Source organism: Macrobrachium rosenbergii, chromosome 44 (assembly GCF_040412425.1).
Source record: "Macrobrachium rosenbergii isolate ZJJX-2024 chromosome 44, ASM4041242v1, whole genome shotgun sequence".
Taxonomy (NCBI): Eukaryota; Metazoa; Arthropoda; class Malacostraca; order Decapoda; family Palaemonidae; genus Macrobrachium; species Macrobrachium rosenbergii.
The window spans coordinates 40,104,449-40,121,442 of NC_089784.1; the positions used below are offsets into that span (position 1 = coordinate 40,104,449).

Below are 16,994 nucleotides of genomic sequence, written 5' to 3' on the forward strand. Positions count from 1 at the left end.
CAATTCCTCCAGCAAAATGCAAAGAGATAGCCAAAGCAACGAGACAGTTTCTCAGGTGCAAACGAGCCTCTCTTCGCACTCAAGAAAGAATCTTAGGCTCTCTTCAGTTTGCATCAGTAACAGACCTACTTCTCAAAGCAAAACTGAAAGACATAAATCGAGTATGGCGGAGACGAGCCAATTACAAATTCAGAGACAAAGTCTCCCTCATACCACCAATCTTAAAGAAAAGACTTCGACCTTGGACAACGGCCAAAAGTCTTTCCAAATCAATTCCTCTACAATTCCCTCCACCAGCTCTGATCATCCATACGGACGCATCTCTCACCGGATGGGGAGGTTACTCACAATACAGGAAGGTTCAAGGAACCTGGTCAAATCTTTTTCGTCACTTCCATATCAATATTCTGGAGGCAATGGCGGCTTTCCTGACTCTGAAACGCTTACGCCCAGCCAGGAACATACATATCAGATTAGTCCTGGACAGTGCAGTAATAGTTCATTGTCTGAACAGGGGAGGTTCCAAAACAAGTCACATAAATCATGCAGTGATAGCAATCTTTTCATTAGCAATGAAAAATCATTGGCACTTGTCCGCCACGCATCTGGCAGGAGTAAGGAACGTGATTGCAGACTCTCTGTCAAGAACGACTCCTTTGGAATCAGAATGGTCTCTGGACAAGAACTCATTCAACTGGATTTGCCAACAAATTCCGGGGCTCCAGGTGGACCTGTTTGCCACGGAATCGAATCACAAACTTCCATGTTATATAGCTCTGAACCTGGACCCTCGGGCTTACGCCACAGACGCAATGTCAGTAGACTGGAACAAATGGCAGAAAGTCTACCTATTCCCTCCAGTAAATCTTCTGTGGAAAGTTCTACACAAACTCAGGTCATTCAAAGGTCGGATAGCTCTAGTAGCCCCCAACTGGCCGAAGAACAACTGGTTTCCTCTTCTGTTAGAGCTGAAACTCAGAGCCATTCAGATTCCTCATCCAAAATTAACCCAAGTAGTACAAACTCAGACTGTGTCACCTTCCTCAGGAATGCTGAATGCCCTAACTTTATGGATTTCATGAAATTTACGGCACAGAAAAATGCTAATGTTGATCCTCTGAACACAATGTTTATAGAATCAGATAAGAGAGAATCTACTCTTCGTCAGTATGATTCGGCAGTAAGGAAACTTGCCAACTTCCTGAAGAATCAGACGTTCATACTATGACCACGAATCTCACAATCTCATTTTTTAAGGCCCTTTTTGATAAAGGCCTGGCTGCTAGTACCATTACTACGACTAAATCCGCCTTAAAGAAGATATTTTAGTTGGGATTTAACATTGACTTAACAGATTCATATTTTTCCTCTATTCCTAAAGCTTGTGCTCGTCTTAGACCAACAACCCGTCCTAAAACGGTTTCTTGGTTTTTAAATGACGTTCTAAGATTAGCTTCAGACTCAAATAATGAATCTTGCTCTTATTCGACTCTTCTTAGGAAAACATTGTTTTTAATTAGCTTGGCTTCAATTAGCTTGGCTTCAGGAGCTAGAATCTCTGAACTTTCAGCCCTTTCTAGAGAGTCGAATCATGTGGATTTCCTCCCATCAGGAGAGGTTCTACTTTCTCCGGACCAAATGTTTTTAGCCAAGAATGAAGAGCCTCTAATTAGGTGGTCTCCTGGAAGATTATACCTCTTCGGAGGATCCTTCCTTATGTCCGGTGGTTACCTTAAAAGCTTACCTTGAAAGGACTTCTCAAAGGTCTTCAGGTCCACTTTTTTGTTAGAGAGAATGGTGGAACCATCTCCTTGAATGGTATTAGACAACAAATCCTTTATTTTATTAAACAAGCCAACCCGGATTCAATCCCCCAGGTCCATTATATCCGGGCTGTAGCCACCTCAGTTAATTACCTCCAACATATGAATTTTGATGAAATTAAGAAATATACGTGCTGGAAATCCCCTAGAGTCTTTAAACGTCACTACCTTAAGTCCTTGGAGGCTCTTAAGTTTTCTGCTGTCGCTGCAGGGAACATTGTTTCCCCAGAGTCAGCCTAATATTATGTTATTTTGTAATTTGTAATTGTAATTGTAATTTGTATTTTGCTTGCCCTACCAATTGGTATACCTCTCACCTACCTGCCTCACTTGTATTCCCGTCCTTTCTACCTTGTTGACTGGGTTTGGGTTGCTTCACAAACCACTCCTGTCTTTGTATATACCATCCTTGTTATAAAATTTTTTCACCAAATTTTATTATTTTAGGTGATGGTTTTTAGTTAAATTGTTAAAGCTATTCCTGTAGCTACATTGTTTTGTATTGTTTAGGATAGTAAAAACTTATCTTGTGCATATTTATATAATTGATTATTCTATTTGGATAAGTAAAAAGCATATTCAAAATTAATTTTATTTTTCCTTAGTAAAATTTTAGATTTTGACATTTAACCTTTTTATGTTTACAAGCTTTTATGGCCAATTCTCTGCTACTATTTCACTCGGCGACACAGGTCGATCCCAGAAAAGGGATTTTGACAAAGGAAAAATCTATTTCTGGGTGAAGACCTAGGGTGTCGCCCAGTGAACCCTTCCCTCTTTTTCCCACCCTAGGCTGGCCAAAGCTTGGGTGCTATTTCGGAATGGTGGTTCTGGGTAGAATTAGTAGTAGCGAGCGGAGAAGGACCGCTGTAACGGCACCCCTTAGGTAGAGGGGTTTTGGGAAGGGAGAGATCTGTTTGGGTTAAGCATCTGTGGTAATGGCTTCCACTCGCTCCTAGATGACATACCGACATCCTATAAGGATGATCGCTCCAGAGTTAGTAACTCTGGCATCCTATTAGCTGTATAGCTTTTTTCTCTGGTATATCTAGCAAATATTTATACCTAGAAATGTGTGCTATATGGGACATTTCACTCGGCGACACAGGTCGATCCCAGAAATAGATTTTTCCTTTGTCAAAACCCCTTTTTTTGTTTTACTGTTTTCTCAAAACTTACTTTTTTCAAAACTAAATGCTTATTTCTCCAGGAGACTGAACCAAATTCAATGAAACTTTTAGAGAGAATAGTATAAATATATATCTTTATTTTGTCATAGGGAAAAAAGCTTTTCTGTGCAACTTTTAATTTTGCATAATAATTTTGAGAAGTGTCATCATGATTTTTTTTTCAACTGCAAAACAAATGAACTTAGAGGTCGAACTTCTAAATATCCCTATGAGTTGTAGAATAAGTGATAAAAATTTGAAGCAAATCCCTTCAGTCATAAGGTAGAAATAGCCATTTACTTTATAATGGGGCCTTATGGTGTCGGCGCTCCCTTTTAGGACGGTTTTCAAGCACAATTTAGTAAAGATAAATTCTTATATTTTACAGTTGGTGTTTCAAGACAGGATGAAGATGCTCTCAAATTCTTGTATGAAAATGATGAAGATTTTTCAGCACTTCCTACTTTTGCTGTCATTCCATCACAGTCAGTATTGTTTGGGGGAAAACTATGGCATCAAATCAGTGGTTATACTCCCAACTTGGCTAAGGTAAATGCAAATAAATTTAGACCATAAAAATTTGTTTACTAACTTCCGAATTTCCATTTAGCATTTTGCTGAAAAATTATTTTGTGGAACAGCCTTCATTTTGATGAGTGTTAAGAATTATGTATTATACAGTATCAAACATAGTGTTCACATGAAAGTACAAATGGTTGTGTTGTAAATGCAGTTATTTCATCTAATAAAAATACAAACAATTGCCATTAGTGTAGGGATATTTCCCATAGTGAGCAGGAAACAGTCGTTGAAGGCTGTAACAAGATGGTTAATTGATGGTAGGTAAACGGGTCACCCTGGCTCCTCCACCTGTAAGAGTGACAATACATACAGATGCCTCATTGATAGAGTTAAGGTAATTGGATGGCTAGGTAGGAAGAGACCAGAGGGAAAGTATGAGAGGTAAAAGTTAGAAAGCAATGCAGGTGTGGCAAAAGGGAGGTGTGGAGAATGTTCAGGATAATCTATAGTTTGCCAGTTTGCAGATCCTACCAAGCTGTTGATGGTATTCAATTTCGTGACTCCATGTAAGACATCTGGTCTTTCTTTCCAGTCCCCATAGGGTAGTAGTGCTGTCAGAGCACCTCATGCTGTGCACTGTAGGCATTACTTAAAAGTACTTTGAAGCATCCCTACAGCCCTTAGGTGCAACCGTGTAATTTTTTTTATTATACCTCTGTTCATATTCTCTTTTTTTTCCGCCTGACTCTTCGCCTTGACCTACTATTTGTTTTATAATGCAACTGCGAGGTTTTCCTCCTGTTACTCCTTTAAAACCTTTATGTCTCAATTTCTCAGTGCTTGGCCTTTGGCCGGAATTTTATATTCCATTCCATTCCATCTTTCTTCCCGGTACACACGTGGTCTTCTCTGTATCAAAATTAAAAATTAGTAAATGAATGTATATCTCTAGACCTCTGAGATAAGAAAACAAAGTTAGAGAGCTAGGGTAAGTAAGGCTGTGGTTCCCATATTCTGGGTAGTTCACCATCACTATGTAACAACTGCTTACACTTTTGTAGTTATTTGTGACTTTATTATTATCTGTATTGAATAAATATACTGTGTAATATATGGAATAGTGCATGGAGAGGTATTAAAAGTGGTAAGGAATCATTGATTTTTTTAATTATTTCATTTGTCCTTTTGTTATGATTTCATCACATAGAATTACTTATTCACAGCTTCTTCATGGTGAAATGTATATAGAAATTGTGAAACCTTTGCCAACATCTGGTACTCTACATACTGGAGCTAAAGTTGCAGACGTATTAGACAAGGGCTCGGGAGCTGTACTCATCCTGGACTGTAAGTTGATATGTAGTGTTGTTAAACAGGGAACAAGAAGAAGTTTCACATTTATATGGTTTTAAGAATTGTAGATGTTTGTAACTTATTGTATTGCCAGCCAGTCATACATACCTTTGCCCAACATTCGAGTTGGTCTTCATCTTAAGACAAGATTCCTGAATGGTAATTTTGCAAGAGATAGTCTTTTGGTTGGCAGCCCTAAGCAGGGCCACTTTAGGACCTTTGGCTCTGACTACTGTTTAGGTTTAATTGTGTCTTTTCCATTTCAAGCTCTTGAATTCATGTGCTGGAAGGTCAGCACTCATTTGAAGTGATTTTATCATTATTAGAATATTTTGGATAATTTAACATTTGCAATTAAGAGTCAAAATAGATTTGCAGCCCTAGTAATCATATCTGAGCAGGAGTAAACAATCAGTGAGGAATTGTTTAACATAAAAAATGTATACCAATATTTCGGAAAAGAAGTACAGCAGTCCCCGCTTACCGGTGGCATCAGTTAACGGCATTTTGGTGTTATGATGCCTGGCTAGCAACGTCATTAACCAGATTTTTGGCACTGTTAAGTGGGGATTTCAGCGCCAATCTCTGGTTAACAATGCCAAAAAACATACCTTGAATACAGGATAAGATCTCCAATACAATGAACTGACAAAAGCAAATGGTGTATGTAAACAAATGTCATGGAGGAAGCGAAGAATGCCAAGTGGAATGTACAAAGCACTCAAGTCTAGATTAGTAAAATAAAATGATTTGTGTTCTGCTGGTGAGAGTACTTTGCTGCTTGGCTTCTGGGCAGCAGTTAACCGTATTAATATCTTATTCGCCACACAAATTCCTTTGTTCGTGCAAGCATTTTGTTTTATTTCAGTACTATCACTGAAAATAAAAAACGTGGATACTACAAAGGGATTCAGAACCAATGAAACAGTTTTTCGTCAACAACTTGTTATCAAAGCATCGGATAAAGGTGAAAGTTGGCAAGTGTAAATTTTATAACCCTGCCTAATTTTTGCAAGTATTATCTACTACCTAAGTTCGATAGTTTTGATATTTATAGAGTAAAATGAAGTCGCTGATGCCAGAACTGAGAAAATCACAGACAAGGATCCTAAAATGATTCTTGACGTAAACATAATGACATAATGAGGCTCCACCCATCCACCAGGTAGTCGGTGAATGGATATGCTTACACAGTCTAGGCTTCAACAAATTTAATAATGGTCAGCAGGATATGGAATTGTTCCCATGGTTGCAAGACTGCATTTGTGCTACGGCTTGCCATTTTGTATACAAGCGAGAAGACCATGGGAAGATTCACTGTAGCGTGAATAGGCAATTATTTCTATGGTGGGTAATAGTTACTTGGCCATCCCAGAAGTGTGGGCAGGAGCTGTTAGACAATTACGTCATTTTAAGGAGGAGTACGGGAAATCAGACAACATCCATGAGAGCATAGAACCTGTCATCATTGATATCGATAGTGATGATGAGGACGGGGATGATGACATTTTTAAAATAAATTATGTATAGTGTTATACGTTTCATTTGTACATCCAAGACATTTATTAAAACACAATGATTATAACTTTATGTTCCTCATTCAAACTGATTTCAATATATTTTCCTTTCCACGTATATCAATATAAATTGTTACATTTGATTAATATTAAGTTGGTAAATAATTGCTCGCCCTCGAAATCTTGACTCCTACCATTACCTTTTATTTGCAGTGAGTATACAAGTGCTGTTTAGGGTGCTGTATGATATACAGTAAAACGTCAGTCCTTGACCATACCAGAACTCGACATAATCGGATTTTGACGCAAAATTTTGAGTAAATTTTGCTTTGGAGCTTGAACAAAAAAATGGAATTCGACCCCATAAACCGCGTGATATTTGTAAACAAAGTGTTTCGTGTTTCAGTCAGTCGGCACTAGTTGGCGTTGTTCCCAGGCATCATTTAAACCCCACTCAGCTGTGCTTCAGTGTTTTGATATATTTCCTTAGTTTCTGTGGTTTTTGTACTGTATTTTGATAAAAACATGGGTCCCAAGAAAGCCATTGCAGACAAGCAGAAAAGGAAAATGGAAAGAACCACAATTGAACTTAAAAAAAGAGATTATTGAGAGTATGAAAGAGGCATTCCTGTGACTGATTTAGCATCTCGGTTTAAGCTACCGAGATCCACCATTAAGTACATTGTTAAAGCACAAAGAGACAGTAAAAAGTGCTAGTGTTGATAAGGAAGTTACAAGTTTGAGAAAACAGAGGCCTCTCATAATAGATGAAATAGAAAAATTGTTGTTAGTATGGGTAAATGAAAAACAGAGTACTGGTGATAGTGTTTCGGAGGCAGTACCATATTTGCCATCGTAGAAGATGCACCCTCGCGTATAGAAAGAAATTTGAAAGTGATTTTGTAGGGAAAAAATGTATGATTCTGTGCATGAAATACAATAAGGTACTCAATCCCAAGATTAATAAAAAAAACCCAAGATAATAAAATAATTGTACATCTGCCAAGCCTTAGAGTTCTAAATAATATCTCTCTCTCTCCTTAGAGTTCTAGATAATATCTCTCTCTCTCTCTCTCTCTCTCTCTCTCTCTCTCTCTCTCTCTCTCTCTCTCTCTCTCTCTCTCTCTCTCTCAGGAAAAGATGCTGCTAATTTGAGCCTCTTTAACTAATGGGTATTCACGCACATGCACACAGTGTGTGTGTGTGTGTGTTCATGTTTTAAAAATGTATATAGTGCAGGTAATACATCTTTGGAAGAAAAAAAAAAAAAACGGATTTTGTCTGTCACATGGAAACAGGAAGCAGAAATAGATTAGCATTCCTTGAGAGATTAAAGACACACTCTCTCTCTCTCTCTCTCTCTCTCTCTCTCTCTCTCTCTCTCTCTCTCTCTCTCTCTCTCTCTCTCTCTCTCACGCACAAAAAGTAATGAGAAGGAATTCATTCTATTCATGTAATCAGTAAAACGCATACAGGCAGTCCCCGGCTATCAGTGGGGTTCCGTTCCCCACGGCGTGACGATAACCGAAAATCGCTGACGACCAAAAATCGGCGATAATAGTGCTGATCCTTGGTTATCGGTGCCGATAACCAGAGATCGGCGCCGATAACCGGGAATCAGTGTCGAAAATCCGGTTGTCGTTGTCGCTAGACAAGCTTTCTAAAACCGGATTGCCGATAACCGGGGACTGCCTGTACACTATTAAAAACTGTGTTGTATTTAAAACAGACCCACATACGTCATCAACAGCTTCACATGCGTAAAACGTTCTTTCTCAGAACACAGCTAATACCTAATTGGCTGGCTGGTTGCCATGGTGAGCTGTTAGCCAATGACAGCCCTCAACTTCTGTTCTATTCATAGACATCTCGATCACAAATTGTGTGTACTGTACAGCACTAAATTTGAACGTTGCCATGATTATGATTATTTGATTGCTGATGGCAAAAATTACTCAGTAGTTTGCTTTATATAATTACTTCCTTGTGACAACAAGAATTTAACGATAATTTCAACTTTAATATAGTGGTATGAAAAATCGGCGATAATAGTGCCGATCCTCAGTTATCGGCGCTGATAACTGGCGATCAGCGCCGCCGATAGCCGGAGATCAGCGCCGATAACCGGGAATTGGTGTCGAAAATCCGGTTATCGTCGTCGCTAGACAAGCGCTGTAAAACTGGATCGCCAATAACTGGGGACTGCCTGTACACTATTAAAAACTGTGTTGTATTTAAAACAGACCCACATACGTCATCGACAGCTTCACATGCATAAAACGTTCTTTCTCAGAACACAGCTAATACCTAATTATCTGACTGCTTGCCATGGTGAGCTGTTAGCCATTGACAGCCCTCAACTTCTGTTGTATTTATAGACATTTCGATCACAAATTGTGTGTACTGTACAGCACTAAATTTGAAGGTTGCCATGATCATGATTATTTGACTGCTGAGGGCAAAAATTACTCAATAATTTGCTTTATATAATTATTTCCTCGTGAAAACAAGAATTTAACAATAATTTTAACTTTAATATAGTGGTATGAAAAATTCCACACAGTCTGTCATAATGAGGCGTCATCACTTGCGAATCCTGTTCCCAGCCCATCCTCAAATTTACGACAGCAGACTGATGACAACATTAAGTAACAATAAAGAACAACCCTCTCCGAGAACAATGTGGATGAAATGTATTTTATAGTCTTACTTATCGTTAAAATTTACAAGTTGAATTACAGTTATTTTGATCATGTATATTTTTACGTTTTATAGAATGATTTTGTTGAAAAAATGTTATTGTACATATGGTCTTAATTGTCCCACTATTGTACTATTGATGAGTTTAATTATCTCATTAATTTAATAGTATATTAATATAAATAATAACGATAATGAAGAAATAACTATTATGGGAAAACATGAAAGGAAAATAATATGTTTTTAATGCAGTAATGATGACCCCACAGTTCCAAAATCCGAAAAAAACATCTGGCCCCAAGGATTTTGAATAAAGGATTGTGTACCTTATTGTGAGAATTCTGTAATTTACGTTCAGTATTCCAGTCACAAAAGCTCTTGACACTTAGCCATTTTCACAATACACCAACGCACGAACACTTCCTTCAACACACCCAGATTCTGATTATAATTGGACAAAGCTTCTAGAAGCTTCAGTACAGAACGCTGCCAGGTTCTTCTGGCACTTCCACCCATGATTGACTCCAAGCCCTCAAGGCAACTTTCCCACCTAGGCACAGGATGCTGAATTTGCAGATGACCATGTTGCAGATACCATCCACCTGCAAGATCGCTGATCATCGTAAAACATCCTATGTCACAGTCACTTATACATGTGCACTTGGAAACAGAGCTCAGACCACCACCTTGTGTCAACCCCGACACAAATCATACTTCCTCCCCATTTACGCTGCAGCTGCACGTGTAAACGTCATTTCAGTGTATAGAGACTGTCTCTCCTTGAAACAACACATGCATCTGCACCCCAGAAATATGGTAACACTCATTATTATGATAATTACTAGCAACGCAGCTAGAACACCGGGTAACACCAACTTGTGGTCATGTAACAGGTCCATGTTAATTTCTTCCTCTTCATTTAAAGCTGGTAACATTGTAATCTCCACTGCAATCAGCAATTCCACCACACTATGGTTATGATGTGTATGTTACCTAAAGATCTCAGTGAACTCCGCAGACACTATCTTGCACCCTCCATCATATAACTGCAATCCCTCCAGAAGGTCACAAATCTTTGTTATACTGCAGCTTTTACAAAAGATTGCTGTAGATGTTTTCATCAGCATCATGACACATGCAGTGGGAACTGGTATAAAACTACATTTCGTAGCTGTCACATCATGTGTCAGTTGAAACTGACAACCCCCTAAAGCTATAGCCCTCAGAACAAACCCTTTATTGTTACAAACATATTTATCATGTACCAGTGTACATCTATCATTGTAACCAATAGCTAATAACTGATATCTACTACCTGATAAATACAGTTTCAACCCCCACTAACATCACTACAGTGTTTTTATATGTACTAGGAAAAGGTCTTAATATATAACTATGAAAAGATTCTTTAGCACTTGTTGGAATTTCAATGATTAACCCTCTGTTTGATGAATATATTCTTATTATCCCATAGTATCTATATAAATCACTGCTTATGAAAATTATGTTGGACCCCCACTCGTAAGCTGCATTCATCAGAACTGATTCTAGCACCCCCAAATGTAAAATATCTTCAGAAATACGCCCCTCTGATGTTGCTGTTATTACTTTTACTTGAGATTTGATCTCAGCTAGCAATGATTCGGTCTCTTTCTCAATATCTAAAACCGAAGTATGAACCGTAAACAGAGTTATTGTTAAATCTAGGTCACCTTTAATCCCCTGAACAGTGAATTGTAACATGTATATATTTCTCAAATCTTCAAAAAACTCACATAACTCTGCATTACTACCACATAACTTCTCCAAAACTCTCCCCTGACCAGCTACTTTAGCTTCCAATGCCTCAACTCACACTATGCTCGTAATTGCAACTCCGCCAACCGCTGCTCTATAACCATTGCTGTTGCCCTCATGGCTAAAGCAACGCCACTCTTTTATGCCTCCTACTTTTACCACACAAAAGTTTCTACCACATGAAAGCTCCGTATCATTTGGTTTCGTGTCCAGAACGCTTACACTTACATGGGTTCCTTGGGTGCCACAAAAACAGAGGAAAAAAATGTGAATAATTGCTTAACCCTGACAAAGAGAATGAAAAAACACAAAAAAAATAATAAACACCCCCAAAAAACAAACAAACAAACCCTCCACCAAACATTAAGTTGTTCTTTTAATCTTAGTTATGTGTTAGTTTTGTCACCTGCGTTTCTTCATTTAAAATTATGAACTTATTTCCCCTTTTCTCTTCTATAACACAAAATGGCCCTTCAAACTTAGGACCTAACTTGTAATTTAGGTCATTTCTGACATTAGTTTTCAAAAATACACTATCCCCAACTGCAACTCCTGCACTGTCTGATTTCGTATTACTTCTCTTGACCATCTCTTGTGTCTTCCACTTGAGATTACTTCTAAGATGTGTATGTCTCTCTTTAGCTGTAGCAACTAACGATTTAGTCGTATCATCACAACGTGAAGGAGTTGACAACAAATCAAACACCCCGAACTGGATAACCAAATAATGCCTCCACAGGTGACATACCAATGGTGTCACTAACCATTGTATTTATGCTGTGTCTGACCATATCTAAATATATATCCCAATTAATATCATTACCACCCACTGTTATTCTTAAGAGCATCAAGCACTTTCCAGTTAGCTCGTTCACACAACCCATTAACTTCTGACCTATAAGGAGGGATGTTTACTTTCTGTGTCCCCATAACTTCCGCAAGACATTCTAAAGTTCTATTCACATTCTCTCCCGTTGTCCACGATAAGTATCTCTGGTACCCTGTATCTACATAGGTACTTACTGAAAAATGTAATGGCAACCTCATCCGCTGTCTTATTCCTTAACGGGAAAATGTCCACGAATCTTGTTAACTCATCTATAATCACCAACAGGTGTTGATAACCATACCCAGATTCATGAAAGTTTGTCAGCAAATCTATATGAATCCTCTGGAACAGCCTGCTTTGGATAGGAAAAGACCCTAGTGTACATGATGTTACCCTCACCAGTATACACGAATTACTCTGTACACAGAACATTCTTTCACAAACTTCTCCACAAACTTCTCCAGTGAAGAAAACATAGTCTTCCATATTCTTCCAAAAATATTAACTATGGACTTTCTGATATGTCTTCTCAATCCTCAAATGTGGACTACAAAATCTACAATCTGTAATCTCCAAAACCAGTGGAATCAACTCTTTTGGTACCACGGTCTGCGTTTATCCCCGTTATCCTCACCACTCCTCAACTTATATTTTATATTCCTCACCAACAAATTACCCTCTGACTCTAAACCTGAACAAGGCAACCTATAACCTTTTCTCACTAACCACCTTGTTACCAAGTTCAGAAACCATTTCCAGCTCACGCTGAAGGATACTCCTGCATGAAAGGCTTTGGTTTGTATGCCTAGGAAAAATAAAAATTACATTAGAAATCTGATATTTTTATGTAAGAGTGAGTTTTTATTCATTTTATTTAACAGCAGAAACAAAGGATGACAGTGGAAGTCTTGTAGCTAAGAATCAGTGGTCATTATTTATCGTTGGTGATGGTAATTTTGGTGGTCCAAGGACAAGTAACGCAGCAATTCCACCTATTGATGCCCCAAATAGGACTCCTGATGTCACAGAAGAATACAAAACTAACATTGACCAGGTAATAGCCATTGTTTTCTTTTTGATGTTTTAATTTTTTGTTGGTGATTCATTATAAAGTTTGTAGTTTATGTAACTAGAATTCATTTATGTACTTTATTATAGGATATTGGTAAAATTTCAGGATTTCTTAATTATGTATGGATCAAATACTGAAGGTTTTTATTTACTTTTGTTGATTTTATGAGGATGGAGATTTCATGGTGTACACTTTGCTTGATAACCCAGTTATGTTCATTAAGTGGAAATGGTCATTATGCACGTACTATATTAGGGTAGTGTAAAGGCTACCGAGACTGTGTGTGAGAATTTACTTCATTATCCATACAGACTTTTATTTTATCCTTTATGAAGTAGACTTCCTAAAAGAAGACTTTTATAGTATGCACAATATAGATTTTTAACAATATCTCTGTAATATATTTAACAATAATCCATTCCCTTGAAGCCCAGATTAGGCTAATCTTCTACCCCCTCATGTCAAATCCACATGAGCTTACCATATAAGTTCATGGATTTTTCTTGCATTTACAAACCTTATGTTGTCATCCTTTTTTTGTACCTCTACCGTAAACTTAAGCATAAGATGTTTACAGTTGTCATAATCACTATTTAGGAAGTCAATATCCAAAGATACATTCAAGCACTATGCTCTTTAGCAAGTATATTTATTACTTAATTATAAAAATTTGGTTTGTTTTGGTTTGTCTATGTTGCAGCAGTTCTTGATGTAACAATGAATAACATAAGCTGTTCGTCGGTAGTATTAAAAAACATTTGTTGTTATAACCTGTTATTTATAAAATAGCCTTTATCTGTACACAACACTCCCAGGTGCATGAAACATTAGTGTGTCAAAGAAAACCCCTCCAACTGGCATGCTTAGCCAGCTCCCTGGTCCTTGTGGTTAAGCTACTTGTGTCCCTTCGGTGCACTGTGTTGTATGGCAAATTTGCTGCCATTCTGTCCAGGACTTATCAACACTTACCATTTATAACATTTTTAGTGATGCATTATTGACAGGAGTTAATTTTGAGTGAATATCCATGCCATTCTCATCTTGTGTGTGATGTGTTTACAATATTTTTTTTTTAATGAATTACCTTGTAGCTGGCAACCAGCTCTTTGCCTTGTTGTTACTGTGAGTAGCATATTGCTCTTCTGTGCTTTTTTTTCAGTTTTTCCTAACTCAACAATGTAACTTCAGAGCTACCGTTTTCAGAGTTTAATCAGTTTTGCTTTTCCTATTCAGATAATTTCTGTTTGGGGTGTTTGCTGTTAATGTAAATTTTCTCCCCCCACCCATCTTCTGATTATGGTTTATTGTTTGTATAGTAATGTTTGCTTAGGTAATTCACTTCTTGTTTAGCTTTCACAGTAGTGGTTATCCTTGCTCTCCTTTGCTTCACAGCATATTACAGTATTTTGTGTTTTTCACATGTATTTGTGGTGGCATTTTCATTCTCATTATCATTATAACTGTGTGCTTGTCTGGCAGGGATGGTAATTCCTGCTGTACTGTCATGCCATCCTTGGAAAAGGTCCACCATTTGTAGTCCCTTTCCATGTAGTAGCCAAGTGAATGTGCCCAACCTCAGCTGCAAAGATTAAACAGTAGTGATGCATAATTTTGGTTAACAATGTGGTTAAGAGCTGTTCCTCTTTCTGCTGACAAGTCTTTGGATTCACGGTAATAATTGTGTTTGCTCTCCTTGCTTCACAATATATTACATTATTTTATTATTATGTTTATACCGCTCATGGCACTCAGACTAAAATTTCCGTAGATTGTGCAGCATTGCCAGCTACTACAGAGTGGTTTTTTTCAATTTTTTAAAATTTACAATATATATATATATATATATATATATATATATATATATATATATATATATATATATATATATATATATATATATATATATATATATATATATATATATATACATACTGTATGTATACAGTAATACCCCAAACTTGCACTGATTCGAGTTGCGTGAATTCACAGACACACAAACTTTTCTTTGGAACCTAACTAATTGTCCTACACGAGTTTTTCAGACACACGAACATTTGCAAATCCTCGAGAAACCCTGCATGTTTAATTTTTTTATGTAATTTATAAGTTTTCAAGCTTTTATGTGTAAATTTAACAACATTAAATAATAAAAATAATAATTCTCTCTCTCTCTCTCTCTCTCTGAGATGAGAGAGCTTTTATGGTACATATATATGTTTATTTGTTTTGTATGATAAGTAAATGATTTACCTAATAATAAGTATTAATTTTCAAATAATAATAATAAATAGTAATAATATAACTGTAATGACAAAATTCATATTTTAAACAAACAAGCATCTTTCCCTCATCTTTCGTTAAGTCTCTGAAGAGAAGCTCAAAGGCAAAGTTGTTAAATATGTCAAATCAATATGACAGGAAGGGAAGTGTTGCCAATTAGCTGGTCAAAGGATTCTTACGTAATAACTCTCTCTCTCTCTCTCTCTCTCTCTCTCTCTCTCTCGATAATAATTCATAAATAATTTCACTCTCAAATAAGGACAACTCTTATCTCTCTCTCTCTCTCTCTCTCTCTCTCGATAATAATTCATAAATCTCTCTCTCTCTCTCTCTCTCTCTCTCTCTCTCTCTCTCTCTCTCTCTCTCTCTCTCTCTCTCTCTCACAACCTCTTTCTGTTTCTCTGTACGTCTTTACCTGTAGAGTACAGTAGATAATTTTAAATTGATCTAATTTTACCTGTACCATCTACGAACTGTAAATGCACCGTTCTAAAACATAAAGACAGTGAACATTTCAGAACAAAGAGAAATGGACAGAATAAAGAAGTTCTTAAAAACGAGGTTGAGAAGACTTCTAAAAATAGATCAGTGGAATGGGGAGAGAGAGAAATGGTCTTCATAATCTTCACACACTACTATATTTTTATGTCAACCATTTATTTTTTTTTTAAGGGTAATGTATTAAGCTAACTTTTAAATGAAATTACAGTAACTTTAATTTCATTTAAAGTTAGCTTAATACTTTGGGAGCATGATTAGGTCATATTTAGTGTTTAAACTTTAGAAATAAGCATTTATTGGCATTTTTAGAGACCATGCCAAATTTACTTGAAAATTCACCTTGTGCAAGGGGGTCTGGAGCCTAACCTCACATAAGTTTGGGGTATGACTTTATATATACATGTATATATACATTATATATGAAATTTTTATCACACGGTGGTTTATATGCAGTCGTGAAGCTACAAATGTCGTTTAACATCCAGTTCACTCTACTTCGGGAATAACCCCGTTGGGGAATTATCATCGAAGAGAATGTTTTAATTGGTAAATGGATCGGTACCGCCAGGTCTCAATCCCCTGACACAGTACCTTCCAACGACTCCATTCAACGGTCAAACCATTGAGCCACCAAGAGAGGTATAAATTAATTCTGAATCTGCTGTACTTATTTACCCATCAAGAGCGGGAAAATTACACTTGGCTTCGGCATTAACCCACCTCCACCATGATAGCTCATTGGTACATTTGGAACACAGTTCTTATTACAAAATTTTTATCACTCCGTGATTTATGTATAGTCATGAAGCTACAAATGTTGTTTACTATCCGTTCACGCTACTTTGGGAATATCGTCGATGGGGAATTATCACCGAAGGGCAATTTTTTAAGTGATAAATGGATCAGTACTGCTGGGTCTCGATCCCTTGACACGGTACCTTTCAACGACTCCATTTGACAGTCAAACCACTGAGTCGCCAAGAGGGGTATAAGTTGATGCTGAATCTGCCGTAATTATTTACCCGTCTAGAGCAGGGAAATTATACTGGCTTTGGCATTAACCCACCTCCACCATGGTAGCTCATTGGTATGTTTGGAACACACAGCTCTTATTATGAAATTTTTATCACACCATGATTTTTATACAGTCATGAAGCTACAAATGTTGTTTAATATCCAATTCACGCTACTTCGGGAATATGCTTGATGGGGAATTATCACCGAAGGGGAATTTTTTAATTGATAATGGATCGGTACCGCCGAGTCTCAATCCCTCAACACAGGACCTTCCAATGACTCCATTCAATGATCAAACCATTGAGCCACCAAACAATGTATAAGTTAATGCCAAATCTGCCATACTTATTTACCCGTTGAGACCGGGGAAATTATACTTGGCTTCAGCATTAACCCACCTCCACCATGATAGCT

The 16,994-nt window shown here is 37.3% G+C and overlaps 1 protein-coding gene across 2 annotated transcripts in view; it reads left to right on the top strand.

Moving 5' to 3' along the window:
• Mfe2 (peroxisomal Multifunctional enzyme type 2) overlaps positions 1–16,994 on the top strand; it is a 130,561-nt gene that overhangs the window by 97,492 nt on the left and 16,075 nt on the right. For both annotated transcript variants that reach the window (XR_010850420.1, XM_067088388.1), the window contains exons 10-12: positions 3,381–3,541; positions 4,738–4,861; positions 12,592–12,764. Coding sequence is in view for 1 of the 2 variants with exons in the window: in XM_067088388.1 (XP_066944489.1) it covers positions 3,381–3,541; positions 4,738–4,861; positions 12,592–12,764 (458 nt within the window). In the remaining variant the exon portion in view is untranslated. The remainder of the gene's footprint in view (positions 1–3,380; positions 3,542–4,737; positions 4,862–12,591; positions 12,765–16,994) is intronic.